General features: G+C 47.4%; 2 protein-coding genes and 1 long non-coding RNA gene across 3 annotated transcripts in view; 2 read left to right on the top strand and 1 right to left on the bottom strand.

Annotated features, from left to right (window-relative positions):
* Nucleotides 1-195: 195 nt before the first annotated feature.
* LOC113029591 (protein phosphatase 1 regulatory subunit 3G-like) lies at nucleotides 196-1,767 on the top strand. The gene has a single exon (XM_026180560.2). The coding sequence runs from the start codon at nucleotides 344-346 to the stop codon at nucleotides 1,142-1,144; it is 801 nt and encodes a 266-aa protein (XP_026036345.2). The 5' UTR covers nucleotides 196-343; the 3' UTR covers nucleotides 1,145-1,767.
* A 5,330-nt stretch (nucleotides 1,768-7,097) lies between these two features.
* The window catches only part of lyrm4b (LYR motif containing 4), a 42,678-nt gene continuing 31,591 nt past the window's right edge, over nucleotides 7,098-18,184 (bottom strand). Inside the window, exon 3 of the mRNA XM_026180571.2 lies at nucleotides 7,098-7,494. Within this exon, the coding sequence (XP_026036356.1) occupies nucleotides 7,447-7,494 (48 nt within the window). The 3' untranslated portion in view covers nucleotides 7,098-7,446. The remainder of the gene's footprint in view (nucleotides 7,495-18,184) is intronic.
* Nucleotides 7,452-9,879, top strand: LOC145431203 (uncharacterized). The gene is made up of 2 exons (XR_013911578.1): nucleotides 7,452-7,587; nucleotides 9,277-9,879. It is a non-coding gene; the product is annotated as an uncharacterized LOC145431203 (long non-coding RNA).

Below are 18,184 nucleotides of genomic sequence, written 5' to 3'. Positions count from 1 at the left end.
TATCCTCTGCGCACGCTCACAACTGTTATGTAACAGTGCTGCTGACTGAGCCACATGACGTCAGACAGGTATGTGTGTGTGTGTGTGTGTCCAGAGACTGCTGGATAAGGTGTTTGTGGGCGGAGCCTCGCGCGTCAGAGGGTCTGTGTTGTTGTTTTGTTCTTTGTGCACAAACAGGTGAAGGTTGACGGTCTGTTACGTGACGTCGCGCCCGTCTCTGTGACAGCTGCTACGCCCCGAGGACTGCACGCGCTCTGCTGTCACAGGGGGCGGGGGGCTCTATACAAGCTGCCGGACTCTGGACCCGCCCGCAGCTCACAGGCCGCCTGGCTGCCGGGCACCCATGTCCCGCTCACCCCCTCAGATCCACGCCGGCGGAGAGCCCACGGAGAACGGAATGAAGCAGGAGGAGGAGGAGGAGGAGGGGGCGGATGAGGAAGACCTGGACGACGAGCTGGACGCGTCTCAGCTGGAGAGGTTCATTCGGGACCGGAGGAGAGCAAAGTCCCTGCCGGCGTACCCGGCGCTGCTGAACGGACCCCACGGAGCGGAGGGCAGGAAGCGCGTGAAGTTCGCGGACTCCATGGGGCTGAGCCTGGCCCGAGTGAAGCACTTCAGCTCCCTGGAAGAGCCGCAGATCCCCAGCAAGGTCCTGTCCCGGCACAGGAGCTTCCCCCTGGAGCAGCAGGACCTCCTGAGCAGCCTGTGCCACAGCTTCGCCGCCGGCCTGCGCGCGGACCTCCCGGAGCTCCGGGACACGGAGCGGAGAGTCCAGCGGCACCGGGTCTGCCTAGAGAGGCTCGCCGCCACGCAGCTGGACGTGCGGGGGCACGTGCGGGTCTTGAGCGGCTGCGCCAGCAAGGAGGTCGGAGTGAGGTACACCTTCAACGGCTGGCTGTCCCACATGGACGCGCAAGCGGTGCCCGTGGCTGCGAACGAGCCGGGTTTGGTGGGGGAGCGCTTCGCCTTCACCGTGTACATCCCGCCCCTCGCAGACCCCGGCTCCGCCGTGCACCTCGCCGTTTACCTGAAGTGCGAGGAGGGGGAGTTCTGGGACAACAACGAGGGGCAGAACTACACCGTCAGGTACCGCTGCGTGCCCGGCCACGCGCCCTTTGTCAGCGCCGCCTTCCACGCCACCTGAGCCGTGCATAAACCTCTCCATCTCTGCGTAAACCTCTCCATCTCTGCGTAAAACCTCTCCATCTCTGCGTAAACCTCTCCATCTCTGCGTAAAACCTCTCCATCTCTGCGTAAACCTCTCCATCTCTGCGTAAAACCTCTCCATCTCTGCGTAAAACCTCTCCACCCCTGCGTAAACCAGCTGCTGGGCACCTGTCTCTCTCTGTCCCGTGCTCAGATCAGTGAAGTTGAGTTAGTCTCAGGCTGCAGGCCCAGCACGCCTCACCTCTGTTTCCTTGGTTTTAAACCTTTAGTGCCTTTTTTTAAACCGACCTCTGACACTGAGCCTTTGATGTGTTTAGAGACAGTTCCAGATGTTTCTCTCAGAGGACGCTTTAAACTGCTGACAGTTTTTACAGGTAACCCAACTATCCGCTCTTGGACTCCAGCTCTTGATTTGAAGAATAGATGGATTAACTGCTGAGTGCATTTTCTGTCACGCTTGGGCTTGGTGTGACGTCACAGTGTAATGAAACTGTTTGATTTTTGTGACCTGATTAAAAATGAAGCTGCTCATGTTCAGGATGTCAAGTTTTGTCGTTTTACTCGATGTGTCCTTTGAAACAAATAAAAGTGACGCTGGAAGCCGAAGTCTTTCTGTTTTTCTTCAGTGTGAGATTCATCCTGATTTATTTCAGCAGGACTTTTGTGCTTTGGTTGCATTTAGAGTTTCTTTCATACATAAATGTTTCATCGTGCTTTATTTGGACCCAACAACCTTTGTTGAGGCCGTTATTTCTGTTTCCATGTGTGTTAGTTTTGTGTTGTGTGTGTTTGTGTGCAGATCGTCCACAGAGAAGCTTCTCCATCAGAATCAGAATCAGAATACTTTATTCATCCCGAGGGAAATTAGCTGCAGGAGGCGGTTCAGACTCTCAAACGCGCCGTCTGTCGCGCTCACATTAAAGTGGGCGTTGCCTGCATCATTTCAGTCTTCTTCTACACAGATTGGACCAATCAAGAGCCGCCTGCTTCAGTCAGGGTCATCATCAGAGCAGATCAGTTTGAGGCTCTGAGCAGAGGTTGAAGGTTCAAATCCAGCTTTCAGCTTCTTGTTTCTAGAAAGTGAGTTTGTAATGGTTCCCACCACTGCCACAGTGGGACCTCCACACCGCTGTGGACACAGGCGAGCGGCTCAGCAGGTTTGGAGAAGGGTCACAGCTATGAGGGTCTGAGGTTCAAGTTCAGCTTAAGTAAACTCCCCCTTATCTGTTGGTCTGGATTCAGAGTTTCACTGAGTCATTTTTCTGTGTTTGAGCTCAAACACGCAGCCATGTTTCACACTTCAGAGTCAGATCAGCTCTTCATTAGTGCGCGACAGGCTCGGTCGGCGTGAGCCGGCTCAGCTGGGTAACTCTGGGCCTCCTCTCAGAGGTTCAGATCCCACTTGAAGCTGGTGTTTGGCTTCAGTTCCTCCTACAACCAGATGTTCTCCGTGACGGAGCTGCAGGTCTGGGCTTCAGTTCCTCGTGTCACAGATCAGTGGCGTGGTCAGACTGCAGGGTTGATGTGCGCAGCTCTGAAAGTTTCCTTTTTCCATGAAATGATTCCAGTTTGCTCCCGGTTACAGTCCAGCTGCAGGATTTTGGAGCGGCTCGTTTTTATGGCAAAAAGCTTGAATGTTTATAATGAATGCAGTCAGCTTTTAATTTCATTTATCAAATACTTTCCCAACATATATCTAGAGGATAACTGTGATTAGTGCATTTTAACCTGAAGCATCAGCCTCTGCCAGAGCAGCGGGTCTTGAAATGAACATGAATCCGAGCACCATCTGCAGACTCGAGTTCAAACTTCTGATATTTTTGTGTTTGTGCTGCAGCCTGTGAGATTCACTCAGTCCAGCATGAAAATGACATGAAAACAACATTTTCTATATTTTAGTGTTAAAGGTTTTCTGCATGCTTTATGTTGCAGTGAAATTCAAACAAATAACATTCTGATAATCTTCTGCCGTAACAGGACGTCTTTACTGTCTTTATATTTGAACTGGTCAGTACTCGGATACTTACACAGGCCTGAGTTCACATAGTTAAACAATGATCACTGATTTTGATGTGTGAGACAAAAATCCTGAAAACAGGTTGATGGACTGAGACATAGTTTTAAACTTCTCGGTATATAAACACGGCGGTCGAGCAGCAGACCCACGCTGACAGAATGACTCAGCAGCGTTTCCACAGTCCTGACCTCGACCCCGTAAACTTATCATGGCGCTCGCTGAAGGTTGAAGTCAGCCAGAGGAGAGAAACTCCATTCGATAAGTTCAAATAAGAGTTTTTCTCCTCTCTCCGCTGCCTGAAGAGGCCCGATGTCCAGCCAGACTGGAGCTTTGTGCACGTTTCACTAAACATCAGCACGCTGGAAAATTTACTCAGCATGCATCATTTTCATTAGTGTGAATGCTTGAAAAGCATTCACAGTATTGTTATTCGAATCTTTATTCTATTTTATTATTATCTATTCCGTACGTTTTTTGTAATCTATCTCCTTCAAAACCGTTCAACTTAGAAAAACCATTCAAACACCATTAGATTCCTATTCTTTTGGACATGACTGCTTCTACTTTTCTCATTTTTAACATTTATATTTTTAATTTTATTCAACTTTATTCAACAAAAATTTCCCATGTATTTCAATGGGGAGACCCTTCAAATTCTCATTCAACTTACTCATTTTTAAACTCCTACTACTTCCACATACGTTGACATAGAGCCACCATTCAAACTTTAAAACGAAGACAAGACATTCAACTATTCAACTTGTATTTATCTTTTCAATATCTATTATACTTTTTCTTCAGTTCCAGTTTAAGTTTCATGATGTTTTTTCACCCGTTTCAGAGTTTATAATGGGTGTGTATGGGACGGAATGTTGGGGCTAGAGTGAGGCAGCTCAACTGCTAGAGTGAGAGGAGCAAAAAAATTAATCTTAAAATCTTTTTTAAAACTGCTGCTGTGTCTGCAGCGTTTGCTCTACAGGTATGATTTTACCCTCAAAACGTAGCCATGGCTGTCCTCTTTCATCCAATGTGTTTACTATTGTCCTAGGTGTTATGGTTCTTTCATAAATGTCACCAATGCACAGCCTCCTCCCTCCAACTCTTCCATAGACTCTAATGTTAAAATGTCTCAGAAGGTTCGTTTGAAAATCAGAAGAGCATGGTGTCTTTCCACTGTCACCACGTCCATATAATAAACTCCACAGGCATGAAAACTGAGAATTCAGTAGACTAGAAGCTGCTGTCGCTCACGGTGAAAGAATTTTGTCAATACGACTTTTACTTTTCATTTGGGAACGATTTGTTTCGGCCTGACTTTTCTGTTCATTTTAAGCAGCAAAAGTGAGGCGCATGTCTGTGTACGTGTGTATGGAGCCACTGGGTGCGGTCACTATAGCAACCAGGCTCACACCTGCCTGCTTAACGACCTCTGCCTGCCACTGTACCAAGATTCATCTTAAGCACTTCTCTTTCAACTGCTGCTGTGTCCACAGTGTTACAGCCATCATTTTACCCTCAAAACGTCGCCATTATTGTTCTCTTTCCAACACCGTATCTTTCAAAGCTCAGGCATTTAAACTTTTTAAACTGTGTGTATCAAAGTGGAGGGATCACATTTTAGTCATTCAGTGATTCAAAGAATATGACCTTTTAATATTCATTCAGATGTTTTCTGACTCTAAATGTTCTTTTCTCATTTCTTAGGGTTTTCTAATTTACATTTAAAACATTTTCAGTTTTTTTCCAACTCCTTCTTCTGTGTAACCTTCAGCTTTTAGCAGTTCAGCACCTTTGTTTTCAGGTTAAATTCGTTTTTTTTTTTGTTTTTTTTTAATCTCATTCAATATTTTTAACTCAAAATTCAGCAATTAATTCATTTCAGTGCATACATTCAGATTCAAGCATTCACACTGCAGTTTCTTCAGAAAATGCACTTTCTAGTTATCACTGTTACAGGCTGGAGATTTAAAATCAGATATTAAAATACGCCATTGATGGAGAGCACTTCAGATATCAGAGGAAGGTCCAAGAACAAATTCAGAGCTGGCTCTTTTTCACCGCTCTGATGAGAACACAGCAACGCTGCACAAACATGCAGCGTCTGATGCTCGCCGTGGCCTCGAGGGTCAAAGTCCAGAGGTCCTCCCGAACTGCTGCTGTTGACCAACCTGAGCACATCTGTTTGGTCTGTCAACACGGACGGAGGCGCCCAGCGATGGAGGAAGGTTTCAGTCGAAGCTGGATCTGCTGCTGCCAGAGTCCACTGGAAAATCAGCGAATTTAAGAATTTAGTCTCAGTCTGTCAGGCTGGCAAGGCCCCAAACACTACAGTACCCATGAGCCTCTGCTGCAGCCTGTGGACACGAGGCTTCAACTTTAAACTCAAACGTTACCTTTACGACTTTTTTGGCATCCAAAATATTTCAAGTCCTGCTTCCTTCAGTTAGGACAGCTGGCCAAGGCAAAGCCGGACCTCCCAGCTAACGTCTGCGAACGTGTCATTCACCTTTTCCTTACCTGCAGATTGCACTGCTGCAATTCATTGTACTTTGGTCTCGACCAGGCCTCCATCCATCGTCTTCAGATGGTCTAAAATGCAGCTGCTCGCCTGCTAACTGGTACCAAACAGAGAGCCTATAACCCCAGTGTTCGCTTCTGTCTCCTACAGGAAACAATTTAAACGTTTACTTTTTGTTTTTAAGTCTCTTAACGCTCGAGCTCTTCGTACCTGTCTGAGCTCCTCTCTGTTCGTGCTCCAGGAAAAACCACGAGGTCCAGCTCGGACTGATCTCAGATCTCGTGGTGATAGAGCCTTCTGTGTGGCAGGGCCCAGACTTTGGAACAGTCTCTCTTTAAATATCAGATCTGCACAAACACTTGATCACTTTATTAAATCACTACTAAAGAGACATTTTTATGCTCTGGCTTTTAACACACTGACCCAGACATTTTGGTCTTATTTTAATAGTCTTAGTTATTGTTTTAATTCTTTTCGTGTCCTATCACTGTTTTATATTGTTTCCTTTTAATCACATTTTTATGTTGTTAAGCACTTTGTGCAGCATCGTCCGTCTGGAAATGTGCTACAGAAATACATGTGACCTTGACGCCCCTAATAATGCTAACGTTGAGCCTTAATGATCACTAGAGACCAAAACAGTTTATCAGGATGTAAACGTGTATATTTTAACCTGGGAGTCTGTGGGGCTGACCCACTGCTGGAGCCTCTAGTGGTCATTAGAGGAAGTGCCGTTGATGCTGCTTGCTCTCTCAGGCTGAGAGGTGATTGGTTGGCTAATCATGGCTGCTTTTTTGTCTTTAGCAGAGTGAGTATGTGAATCCTGAGCTTGAGGTGGAGGATGACAGAGGTGGTGCTGGGCTCTGATGTGTATATTTTGGCTGAACGTGCCGTGGGTCTGAGGTCCTGTGTGTGGAAGCAGCTCGTGCACGTGGCGTCTCTGCAGAACCGCCGCGGAGCGTCCTGTGCTCGTCTGATGAAACGGCGGCCTCAGATTGAGCAACGTGATCGCTCACACCACGTTTCTGTGGAACTGGGTCACTCTTAAACCAACAAGGCTCTATTATTAGCAGCGCTCCACCTCCTCCTCCCACTGACCACGCTTCAGCTCACAGCTGGACTCAGGTGTGTTCAAACATGCTCATTGGCCGGTTCCAGCGGTGTGTTAGCATCATTAACCTCGCAGCAGCTGAAGAGGTGCGATGGTGCAGAGGTTAGCACCATCACCTCCCAGCAGGTGGAGGCCTCTCTGTGTGGAGCATGTCCTCCCTGCTGCAGCCTGCAGACATGCAGGACGACCTGTCCAGGTGTACTGCCTCTCACCTGCGACAGCTGGCATAGAACCAGCAACCTGCTGAGCGTCAGTGCACACAGTGATTCAGACTCAAACACTCGAACGCTTCATTCATCTTTATTTCATCTGGAGGCTTTTAAACTGAAAATCTGCTCCAACTCTGATTAAAGTGAATTTATTTACCAATGTTTCAGTTTCTCAGTGAACGCATCATCGCTGACCCGTGACTCATCAAACGTTCTGATTGGTGTGTCCCAGAAAACAAAACTCAAGCACTAAACTCCACCTCTACCCTCCTACATCTCCCATAATGCATCTCCCCTCTCCCACCCGTTCACAGTGACATTAAAGAGTTTAAATCCAGACGAGGAGCTGCTGGGCGTTCTTGCTTTTGGAGGTCGGGGCAGTGATCTGCTCGCTGATGTCAATTCTGTCTGACTCCGCCTCCTGTTAATCGACCACAGTCTTCTGGGCCTCGTACATCTTCCCTATGGAGACCTGCGCACACACAAACATCAAAGGATTTTAACTTGTTAATGGTTATTAACCTCGTCTGAATCATCGACGCAGACGTGGAAATATCCCCTCAGGGTCAGACCCACAGACCGAGCTCTGCGAGCCTGTGTGTGTGTGTGTGTGTGTCTGTGTGTGTGTGTCTGTGTGTGTGTGTGCCTGTGTGTGTGTCTGTGTGTGTGTGTGTCTGTGTGTGTGTGCCTGTGTGTGTGTGTGCCTGTGTGTGTGTGTGCCTGTGTGTGTCTGTGTGTGTGTCTGTGTGTGTGTGTGTCTGTGTGTGTGTGTGTGTGTGTGTGTGTGTCTGTGTGTGTGTGTGTCTGTGTGTGTGTGTGTCTGTGTGTGTGTGTGTCTGTGTGTCTGTGTGTGTGTGTGTGTGTGTGTCTGTGTCTGTGTGTCTGTGTCTGTGTGTCTGTGTCTGTGTGTCTGTGTGTCTGTCTGTGTGTCTGTCTGTGTGTGTGTCTGTGTGTGTGTCTGTGTCTGTGTGTCTGTGTCTGTGTGTCTGTGTGTCTGTCTGTGTGTCTGTCTGTGTGTGTGTCTGTGTGTGTGTCTGTGTGTGTGTGTGTGTCTGTGTGTCTGTGTCTGTGTGTCTGTGTCTGTGTCTGTGTGTCTGTGTGTCTGTGTGTCTGTCTGTGTGTCTGTCTGTGTGTGTGTCTGTGTGTGTGTCTGTGTGTGTGTGTGTGTCTGTGTGTCTGTGTCTGTGTGTCTGTGTCTGTGTGTCTGTGTCTGTGTCTGTGTGTCTGTGTGTCTGTCTGTGTGTCTGTGTGTGTCTGTGTGTGTCTGTGTGTGTGTGTGTGTCTGTCTGTGTGTCTGTGTGTGTCTGTGTGTGTGTGTGTGTCTGTGTGTGTCTGTGTGTCTGTCTGTGTGTCTGTGTGTGTCTGTGTGTGTCTGTGTGTGTGTGTGTCTGTGTGTCTGTGTCTGTGTGTCTGTGTGTCTGTCTGTGTGTCTGTGTGTGTGTCTGTGTGTGTCTGTGTGTGTCTGTGTGTGTGTGTGTCTGTGTGTGTGTGTGTCTGTGTCTGTGTGTGTCTGTGTGTGTCTGTGTGTGTCTGTGTGTCTGTGTGTGTGTGTTTGTGTGTGTGTCTGTGTGTCTGTCTGTGTGTGTGTCTGTGTGTGTCTGTGTGTGTGTCTGTGTGTGTCTGTGTGTGTCTGTGTGTGTGTGTGTCTGTGTGTGTGTGTCTGTGTGTGTGTTTGTGTGTGTGTCTGTGTGTCTGTGTGTGTGTGTCTGTGTGTGTCTGTCTGTGTGTGTGTGTGTGTCTGTGTGTGTGTGTGTGTGTGTGTGTGTGTGTCTGTGTGTGTGTGTTTGTGTGTGTGTCTGTGTGTCTGTCTGTGTGTGTGTCTGTGTGTGTGTCTGTGTGTGTCTGTGTGTGTGTGTGTCTGTGTGTGTGTGTCTGTGTGTGTGTTTGTGTGTGTGTCTGTGTGTCTGTGTGTGTGTGTCTGTGTGTGTCTGTCTGTGTGTGTGTGTGTGTCTGTGTGTGTCTGTCTGTGTGTGTGTGTGTGTCTGTGTGTGTGTGTGTGTCTGTGTGTGTGTGTGTGTGTGTGTGTGTTTCTCATGCCCAGAGAGCCTCATTGCTGTGTTATGTCAACAGTGCTGAGCTGAACTCTGTTGTCAAATAGAAGAGCCAATTATAGAGTGTGGACAGCTGGACTGTCTGTACAAATGCAGCGTGTGTGTGTGTGTGTGTGTCTGTGTGTGTGTGTGTGTGTGTGTGTGTGTGTGTGTGTGTGTGTGTTGGAGGCACAGCTCATGATTGATTTTGTGTTTATCTGAAGCACGGCGGAGCGGCACAGCGTGGCCCAGAACACTCGGACGTTCTCGCTGCCTCCGCCTGAACGCTGAGTTCACTGGACGCTCGAGGACAGCAGATCCTGAGCGACAGCTGGACCGCAGTGAGGCTGAGTGCAGAACGCGCTGAACGCTGTAACGGTTTGCATTTGATCAGCGCCGTGACCTGTCGCAGTCACCGAGCTCACACACACTCCCCGTGCACTGAAGAGCGAGTGCAGCGCAGGAAAGACGGGCTGCAGATTTATGAAACGACAAAAATATTTCTCTGATTCACTTTGTTTGAATGTTAGAATCACTCAGTTTATTCCACGTTATTCTTTCTTTCAGGTTTTTATTCTTTAAGTCATTTCTTCATTTACATGGTTTCATTTTATTTAGTTTATATTTTATAAATGATCTATTTATAGATTAATTATATAATCTATAATACTGATCACTTATGATTTTAATTAAAACTGATGTGAAACTTTGATGTTTCACCTTCTGACTGACTTTAAATTGATTATCAGGACATGTTGTGTCTGCCATCTGTGAAGGTGCTGCTGATTGATTAATTGATTGATTGATTAAAGAGCTCATGGATCGTCGTCTCGTGTTTAAAGCTTACAGGATCAACGACGTTCCCGTGATGGGATCGTTTATGTGTGTGGTTATTTCTCTGCAGCACCACCAGGGGGCACAATCACTCCACAGACAACTGTCCCCTGCACCTCCTTCCAGCTCATCTATTAGCCCCCCCCCTCGCATACACCACAAATAAAAAAAAACCTCTTTTACTTTCTCTCCATCAGAGGAGCCCCTCGCTCGCCCGGTCAGAGTGTGTGAGGTCCTGATTGGCTGAAGCGTGGTGTAGGAGGGAGGGAGGGTAGTGTGGTGGTGGTGGTGAGGCGAGATGAGGCGGGAGGCTCTGTGAGCCAATCGGCTGCGAGGAGGCTTGGCTCTCATGTAAATTGTTGCGGCTGAGCTCGAACAAAGGGACGGCCTTGCTCGCTCTCGTCGTGTCTGAGCCGCTCGCTCTCCTGCGTTTCACATCTGCTCACATCCGTCTCTCTGCTCCAGCTGCCGTCACTTCATGAATAGTAGAAGGAGAGCAGCTCCAAATAAACACCAGTAAACCCAGTAATGCTTCACCGTTGTCTCCCAGTTCAAACTGCAGGGTTCATGAAAGCAGAGCATGCTGGGAAATTCAGGCTCCGAGTCAAACAGGTTCACGATTGAGTTCAGAGGCTGCTGGTGAGGGAAAGGCCATCAGGCCACACCTCCACTGATCTTAACCTCACATCAGAAATGACATTTATGGCTGATTGCCACTTTATTAGGAACACTACAGTAACTCTGGGTCTCGACTTTTCAACATTTCAGAGATCAGAGTTACACACCACCGTTAATCTGCCGTTAACCAGCGTTAATCTGCTCTTAACCAACGTTAATCTGCTTTTAACCAGCGTTAATCTGCCGTTAACCAACGTTAATCTGCTCTTAACCAGCGTTAATCTGCTCTTAACCAACGTTAATCTGCTTTTAACCAGCGTTAATCTGCTCTTAACCAGCGTTAATCTGCCGTTAACCAGCGTTAATCTGCTCTTAACCAACGTTAATCTGCTTTTAACCAACGTTAATCTGCTTTTAACCAGCGTTAATCTGCCGTTAACCAACGTTAATCTGCTCTTAACCAACGTTAATCTGCTCTTAACCAACGTTAATCTGCCGTTAACCAACGTTAATCTGCCGTTAACCGTCATCCTGAGATGTTATGACACGATGTGCCGCGGCGCTCTGTCTGTAACAGGAAGTGTTTCACGAGCAGAACATTTCAGCTTCTGCGTGAAACTAAACTGTTCAGAGAAATGTAACTACACATCACAGCAATGCAGACCACAGCGCCTGTGATTGGCCTGTTCAGACCCATCATCTCCTCCAATCCCAACGTTCTCTGGGAGGTTGATGGTTCGATCTGTTGCTGCTCCAGATTACAGTATCCTCGGCCTGACAGCGAAGCCTGAGAGTGAATGAGTCACTGAGATGTATTTAATATATTTCCTAAGGACATGAAAGTGTTTCTGTTGTCAGACACTGATGTGAGGGTCCCGCTGTAATCAGGACCGCTCACACCTGCACCTTTAACTACCAAGGAGCTCAGCTTGGTTCCCAGAGGTGTGCACGGCTGCACTTTTGTATGTTTCCTCTTCCTGTTCCCGGACTTGGTGCTGTTCGAACCACAGCTCCAGCTCCGATATCTATGATATCTGTCCACTATGATAAGCTCCTCGTCTTCCCCCCGACCTGCCACAGCGGCCTCAGTGGAAGGCCGCCCCTCCCTGAGCTCGGTTCTGTTGGAGGTCTACTCCTGTTAACGAGGCTCGTCTGATCATCGGGGTTCTGTCTCTGATGCTTCAGGGTCTTTGTCTCACTGTGAAGCACCACATTTAAATAAAACTGAACTCGAGTTTTCATTATCATTCATTTAGAAAGATATGAGGATTCTGTAAAACATATGCAGCGAGGCTTGGCACGCCGAAGCCTCCTGAGAGCTCTCTCCTACATAAAGACAATCACAGTGATGAGAGTTATAATGGGAAGCTAAACTTAGCCTTCCTCATATACCTTCAAATCCATCGGCTCAGCTTCAAACCCGCTCACACAGAACAAGTGGGAGCTGTATGGAAACCATGAGCACGCACTCCTCTCTCCCTGCTGAGTCGTGACTGGCTGACCTTCAGTCCCACTCCCACCAGGCAGGAGGTGTAAGATTAACATCACACTGCTGCACTCGATCCAGCTCGCACGGCAGACTGAGGAGGACTGAATGAAGAGCCTCCTTATGCCAAGTCTGAAATATCACAGCTGCTGCTCTGACAGCGTCTCTGCAATCCAGACATGTGCTCTAAACTTAATCGAGCCTCGTCAAGTCAAATGGAACCACATCCATATTCATAACGGTCTATGAAAGGTGCAGTTAACCATCAAAGCTGCACACAGGGACAAATGTGCAACAAATCTCTCTCATTCGTATTCAACGAAAAAGGCTCAGAGTGAGAAATCTCAAACGCACCGACAAACATCATTCAGTAAAACTAAATAAAATATATGTTGTTCTGAAACAACGAGCTAAACACAAACATGAATACATTGTGTCTATGATGTTAATCTTTAAAGAGCTGACTGAGATGGTACCAGCTATCATTTAAATAGATGTGTTTTAGAGCCCAGGGGCTCCTGTCATCATGTAACAATCAGCAAGGCGACAATCAGCGAAGGCCCTGCTACAAAACTGTTAGACTGTCAAAATGAGACAAGATGAACCCAAAACCCATCTTATCCTAACAAAAAAATCAAAAACAAACCAATTAACTAACAAAACAAAAAACCTAAGAAAAGTCTTTGAAACCTAAACCAAACCGAAAACTCTTCAGAGTCTAAAATTAACCGAAAACTCTTCACAGTCTCAAATTAACCGAAAACTCTTCACAGTCTCAAATTAACCGAGAACTCTTCAGAGTCTAAAATTAACCGAGAACTCTTCACAGTCTCAAATTAACCGAGAACTCTTCACAGTCTAAAATTAACCGAGAACTCTTCACAGTCTCAAATTAACCGAGAACTCTTCACAGTCTAAAATTAACCGAGAACTCTTCACAGTCTCAAATTAACCGAGAACTCTTCACAGTCTCAAATTAACCGAGAACTCTTCACAGTCTAAAATTAACCGAGAACTCTTCACAGTCTAAAATTAACCGAGAACTCTTCAGAGTCTGAACCTAGCAGAGAAGTCTTGCAGGTTGCTGTTTTAAAGTTGGCATCTAGTATAACCCTGGCATTACTTTCAATCTGCTGGTTGCAAAACTAACAAAGGTACTTCGGGCTAATCTGTTGGTGTCTATGTGGTGGTCGCTGTAGCAGGTAGATGTGCATATTGGCGTTTACAGGAGTTTTATACCGAATGCCCTTCGTGACACAAACTATAGAGGGGATTTGTGTCCTTGCCTTGAATTGAACGAGCTTGCTCAGCGAATGTGTAATCCACCACACTACAGAGCCATGTGCTGGTTGCAAAACTAACACTGAGATAAAAAAATGTCTGTCTGATTTATGAAGGTTAAAGCCAATAAACGTCAAACAACCTGTGGTTTTATCCTAAAATATACAATAAACAGCCACGAGAAGCCTGCAGTTAATCCACCATTCATAAACATTATACCTTTTTCTACAGAAAATGATTTTCATTTAGGAGGCTGTTGTTTGGGGTGATATTAAACAGCAGACAGGTGGTGTGTGAGGCACATCCAAAAACTCCTTTACTGGGATCAACACTCTGAAAACAGAACCGAGTCTTCCTCATGTTTGCTGTTTAACTTTATAGTTCGGTTACCAAAAATAGACTTCTCAATCAATCGTGATCTCGGACACGGGATCTCGACAGCAAGTATGTGTGGTTTCCTTCTGCCTTTACAGACACCAGCTGCCGTCCTACCATGGTAAGTGGGCTGGGCATGTTTGCATTAACAACACCCAAAAATAATTTGGGATCTTGTACTATGCTGTATCCCTGGATGGTGGGCGGATGGTGAAACTGTGGAAATAGCTGCTAATCTCGGTGAAAATCCTCCACAGTGGTGTGCGGTTAAAAAAGAAATGCTGCCCTGAACAGCAGGAGACGGCAAAAATCGAAGTTAAAGAGCCGCTGAAAGTGGGAGGAAAGAGATGAAGCGACGGAGGGAAACCTGGAGGTGGCCAGCAGAGCAGCTCAGACACAGAAAATGAGGTTTTCTCCTGTGAGGGAGAGAAAACGGGAAGAAAGATGAAAAGACAGAGGGCCTCGGACGTCACGACGCTGTCAAACTGAAATTCACGGAGGCTTCCGAGTGCCGGAGAGGAAGAGATGGAGAGTGAGGGAAGCCGGAGGATGAGAGGTGTTCAGGTAGATAATAAACTGAGCATAAGGAGCGCTCCATGCTGTTTCAGACTTTCCATTTGTCAGGAGACGAGAGCAGAGCAGCAGGCAGCAAAAACACATTTAACTCTCTGAACATCAGCGCCTCGGATAAACATTTAGTCCTGAAAGTCACGCCGCGGGAGGAAAGAAAACAGAGCCACGGCCAAACCACCAATCTCCCCGATCAGGCTGCTGCAGTCTCTGCTGAAGCTCATTCAAGTTTCCTAGAGCTTATTTTTAGTGTTCAACATGTTCATTTTATCACATGCACAGTTTTAGCCTAAGAAAGTAACCAATGAACCACAGCAGGGACACTGCTGATGACACTAGCCAATGTCTGGATATGTAGTCCTGGTGCCCTTTGACCTCAAAGACCACAGACTTTATATCAAACATGGATGAAGCCACAGCGAACCACCTGCCCTTTCAAACCTCACCAGCAGGTGAGGAAAAGGTGCAGAGCAAGTTATCAGCTAACAGTTTGATTGGTAAGCTGAATAAACTCCTCTTTAAAGATGATGTCTCCACTGTGCCCGGGACTCTTCTTGGTACAGCGTGACTGAAGCACCAAACCCAGGAGGTGTCATGGAGGCATCTCATCTTTACTCGAACCACCTTTAGTCTGAATGGCCGAGGTCCTCACCCTGTCTGTAAAGGAGACCCCAGGAACCCTGAGGGGCGAGGCTTTCTCCCCTGATCTGACTGTGGTTGTCAGATAATCTCCTTCAGTTAACCCAAAGTCTGTGGGGACTGATCCACGTCTGTGCTCACTGGAGGTTCCAGCTTGGTTTGAATACACACAGAGATTTTTTCCCTTTAATTATTGTCTTTTGTTTTAAGCTGTTCATCCAGGGTCATGTGATTACTGAACCTCGCAGTCCTTTATGTAACCACAGCCTGACGGAGATCACCACATTTCCATCCTGACGGATTGCAGACAAAGTTCGGTTGAGCGAGTTCATCTTCTCCTACTTTCAAATGTCAGATGATGTAAAGAAATATAAGCACTTCACCGCTATTTACACGCGCCGATATTCAAAACACGCACGCACAAATATCTGCGTGGCAGGCGAGTTTTTTTCTGGCCGCACGGTTGCCACAGAAACAAAGACGTTAGGGTTCATTACTGTGTGAAATCTTTTGCATCAGATGATGTAAACTTCAGGTGCATCATGTACGGAGAGGTGAAGCCAGTCCGTCACCGCTTCCACACGACACGCCGAAGACGAAGGCGTTTAGATCAGACGAACGAAGACTGAAAGAGAGAAGAAGGAGCTCGAGACAATTAACGAGAGCGTCTTCCATCAAGTTCAAACTTTCATCTGCTTTCACTCCTCCCTCTCTGTGGCGCTCTCTCTCGCTGGGCTCTTTCAGGAGGTTTATCAGTTTACATAAACTTCATCGCCTGAAGCTCAGAACCAAAACACATACAGTTTACTCTGTTCAGCACTTTCCTTTTAAAACCTGTTATTTCTCCAGAGGAAGCCAGGCTGAGCTGGCCGGTTCCTCAGTGCACGTTACAAACATGCAGATTATCCGTGTGGCAGCTGTAAGCAGGCTGCATGCAGACTGGGGCCGCACCATTAACACCAATTTAATCTCGATCGGGATTTTGGATTCGCGCATTTCCCACTCCACCAACAGAATGCAAAAGCAAATGAAGCGCTAACTAAATCAGGGCCTGACCACACGCCTGCACGAGCCAATCACAGCTGTTCCCTGCAGGGTGCAGTGCGAGGTCTCCTGAACAAGAAGACAACAAAACTGTTGGAATAGCAGAAGGCGAGGAGCTCGTTCCGGGAGCCGTGCAACATCAACTCAGTCGTCCATAAAACTGAGGCCGAGCATCCGTGTACCCATCCAGCTCACGGACACACCCAAGGCCAAGGATAAGCGTCCAGTAAAGGAAAACTTCCCGGACTAAACGCACGCCATCCCCTGGCTCAGAGGCAAAACCGGCACTGCACACTAAACATGGAGGGGCCAGCGGAGAGACACGCCCGGCCCTCAGTCACGTCCATCCTGCAGGAGGTTGGTTTTATCATTTATCCTTTCTTCTGTTGAGTTCACATCAACAACGAAGAGCACTTTTACTTTGACACAAAGATGTGATAAATATATAAAGAAGCACCTGATAAAATAAAGAGAAACATGAGTCGTGAGATCATGATGTTGAACTGTTGCTGTGACATTTCCTCTGAGATTCGAGCTCACTGTCACAGACCTGTGTCCCCTCTTCGTCTGATTGGCTTTTATCATCAGATATCTGCCTCTGAATGGCTCCTTCGTAACGTCACGCTGTTTAAAAAGTCGGTTTCTTGTCCTGACAGCAGCCACATCCTGGTCCTGTCCTCAGCCTCCAAAAACCTTCGTATGAACCTTTGTATCTGTGGGTTTTTGGCTGTTGGGAGTTTAGCTTCGACCAGCTGACTGTTGATGGTTTAGAGATGACGATGGAGGTGTGAGCTGGTCTCGGTTGGGGTTGGTACCAGTTTGTTATGTGTCCGTGTAGACCAGCGTGGACCTGATGTGGATTAAAGCTCGTTTTATTTTTAGAATCTATCCAAAAAAACCCTGAAAACTTGCGTTTTAAAGGCTGGGTGATGAGCGAGGGGAAGAAAAGAGCAGTTTCCACTTCTATTACAGCCAGAGGTGTCGCCCCCTGCTGGACTTTTTAAACGAGGCGCTCCTTCAGCGTCTCTCTCAGGCCTGGACGCTGTGTCCATGTTTTGAGCCGGCAGGAGCTCGGAGGCTCGCTCAACCAAAGCTTTAAATCTCCTGCACGCCGTCTCTAATCACTGCGGGCGGGGCTTCAGCGCCTTGCTCAAGGACACACCAGCACGGTGGGGCAGTGTTTCGAAGGTCGGCGGCTCTGAATCTGAAGCAACCTGCAGCTTTGTTTTGTGCCGATCCAGCCAATCACATTCCTCCACTGTGATTCTTCCCTTTAGCCCCTGTCGCCCTCATTTGTCCCTCCCTGCCTCCCTTAATTTCCCTTCTGCTGACCAGCTGAGTGTGTGTGTGTGTGTGTGTGTGTGTGTGTGTGTGTGTGTGTCTGCACTGTCAGATCCTCTTGTTTTGTTCCCCGTCTGTTTCAGTCTTTTCTTCTCCATCCTGCCGCCGTAACTCGCTGCTCTGTGTGCGAGATGCGAGCGACGGCGTGCTGGTGAAACGTCCCGTGTTCGTTTCCCACAGTGCCACAGTCTCCACGTCCTCGTTAAGCATTCATGAGTGTTTAGGAGTGCCGCAGGCCGTTTTCCCTGAACCCCCCCTTGTTTTAAGTCCTTTTTTATAAAGTTGGGAATAAAAGAAGAAAATTAATTTGTCAGAGGAATGAATCACTTTCTCACCCAAACACTGTGGAGGTGGGGTCCGCCTGCATCGACACAAAACATCAATTTTTAACTCTTTTGTGCCGTCTGCTCGGGGCGGATGGATATCCTCGATATCACCTGTGAATGATGTGACGTGTCGCGTGATCATCACAGGCCGTATGTGCACGTTTACGCCTGCAGGCTTACTGAACCCGCCCACATCACTCACATCAGACGCTGCTTCTTAATGCACACACAGCTACGTCCACTCCGTCTGTGTGGATGTTGCAGCAAATTCACAGTGAGGTCAGATCAGGCCTCGGTCAGCATGTTAAAGGTTAAAGGTCATGGCAGCGTGGCTCAAGTTTGCAGAGCTGCATCTGAAAAAAGCACAAGACTGCTGGAACAGACGAGACCAAACAGCTCACACAGCAGTGAGCACGATGATGAGTGGACCATGAGCTCCTCTGTATACCATCACGTGTGTCCCACAGCTGAAGCTCAGACCAGTCAGCAGGACTGGGATCCGAGCACAGGAGCAGATCTGCAACAGAACGGCTGAAGGAGGAGAGAATGGAGCTGCTGTGCAGAGCTCAGAGAGCTGTGCATGAACCAATGCTGCAAAGCTCAACGAGCTGAAGCAAC

This window comes from Astatotilapia calliptera, chromosome 9, assembly GCF_964374335.1.
Source record: "Astatotilapia calliptera chromosome 9, fAstCal68.1, whole genome shotgun sequence".
Taxonomy (NCBI): domain Eukaryota; kingdom Metazoa; phylum Chordata; class Actinopteri; order Cichliformes; family Cichlidae; genus Astatotilapia; species Astatotilapia calliptera.
This window is presented reverse-complemented; position numbering and strand designations above follow the sequence as displayed.

Bases quoted from the DNA above. Each gene is read 5' to 3' on its own strand.
- LOC113029591 (XM_026180560.2), top strand. From the start codon at position 344: ATGTCCCGCTCACCCCCTCAGATCCACGCCGGCGGAGAGCCCACGGAG.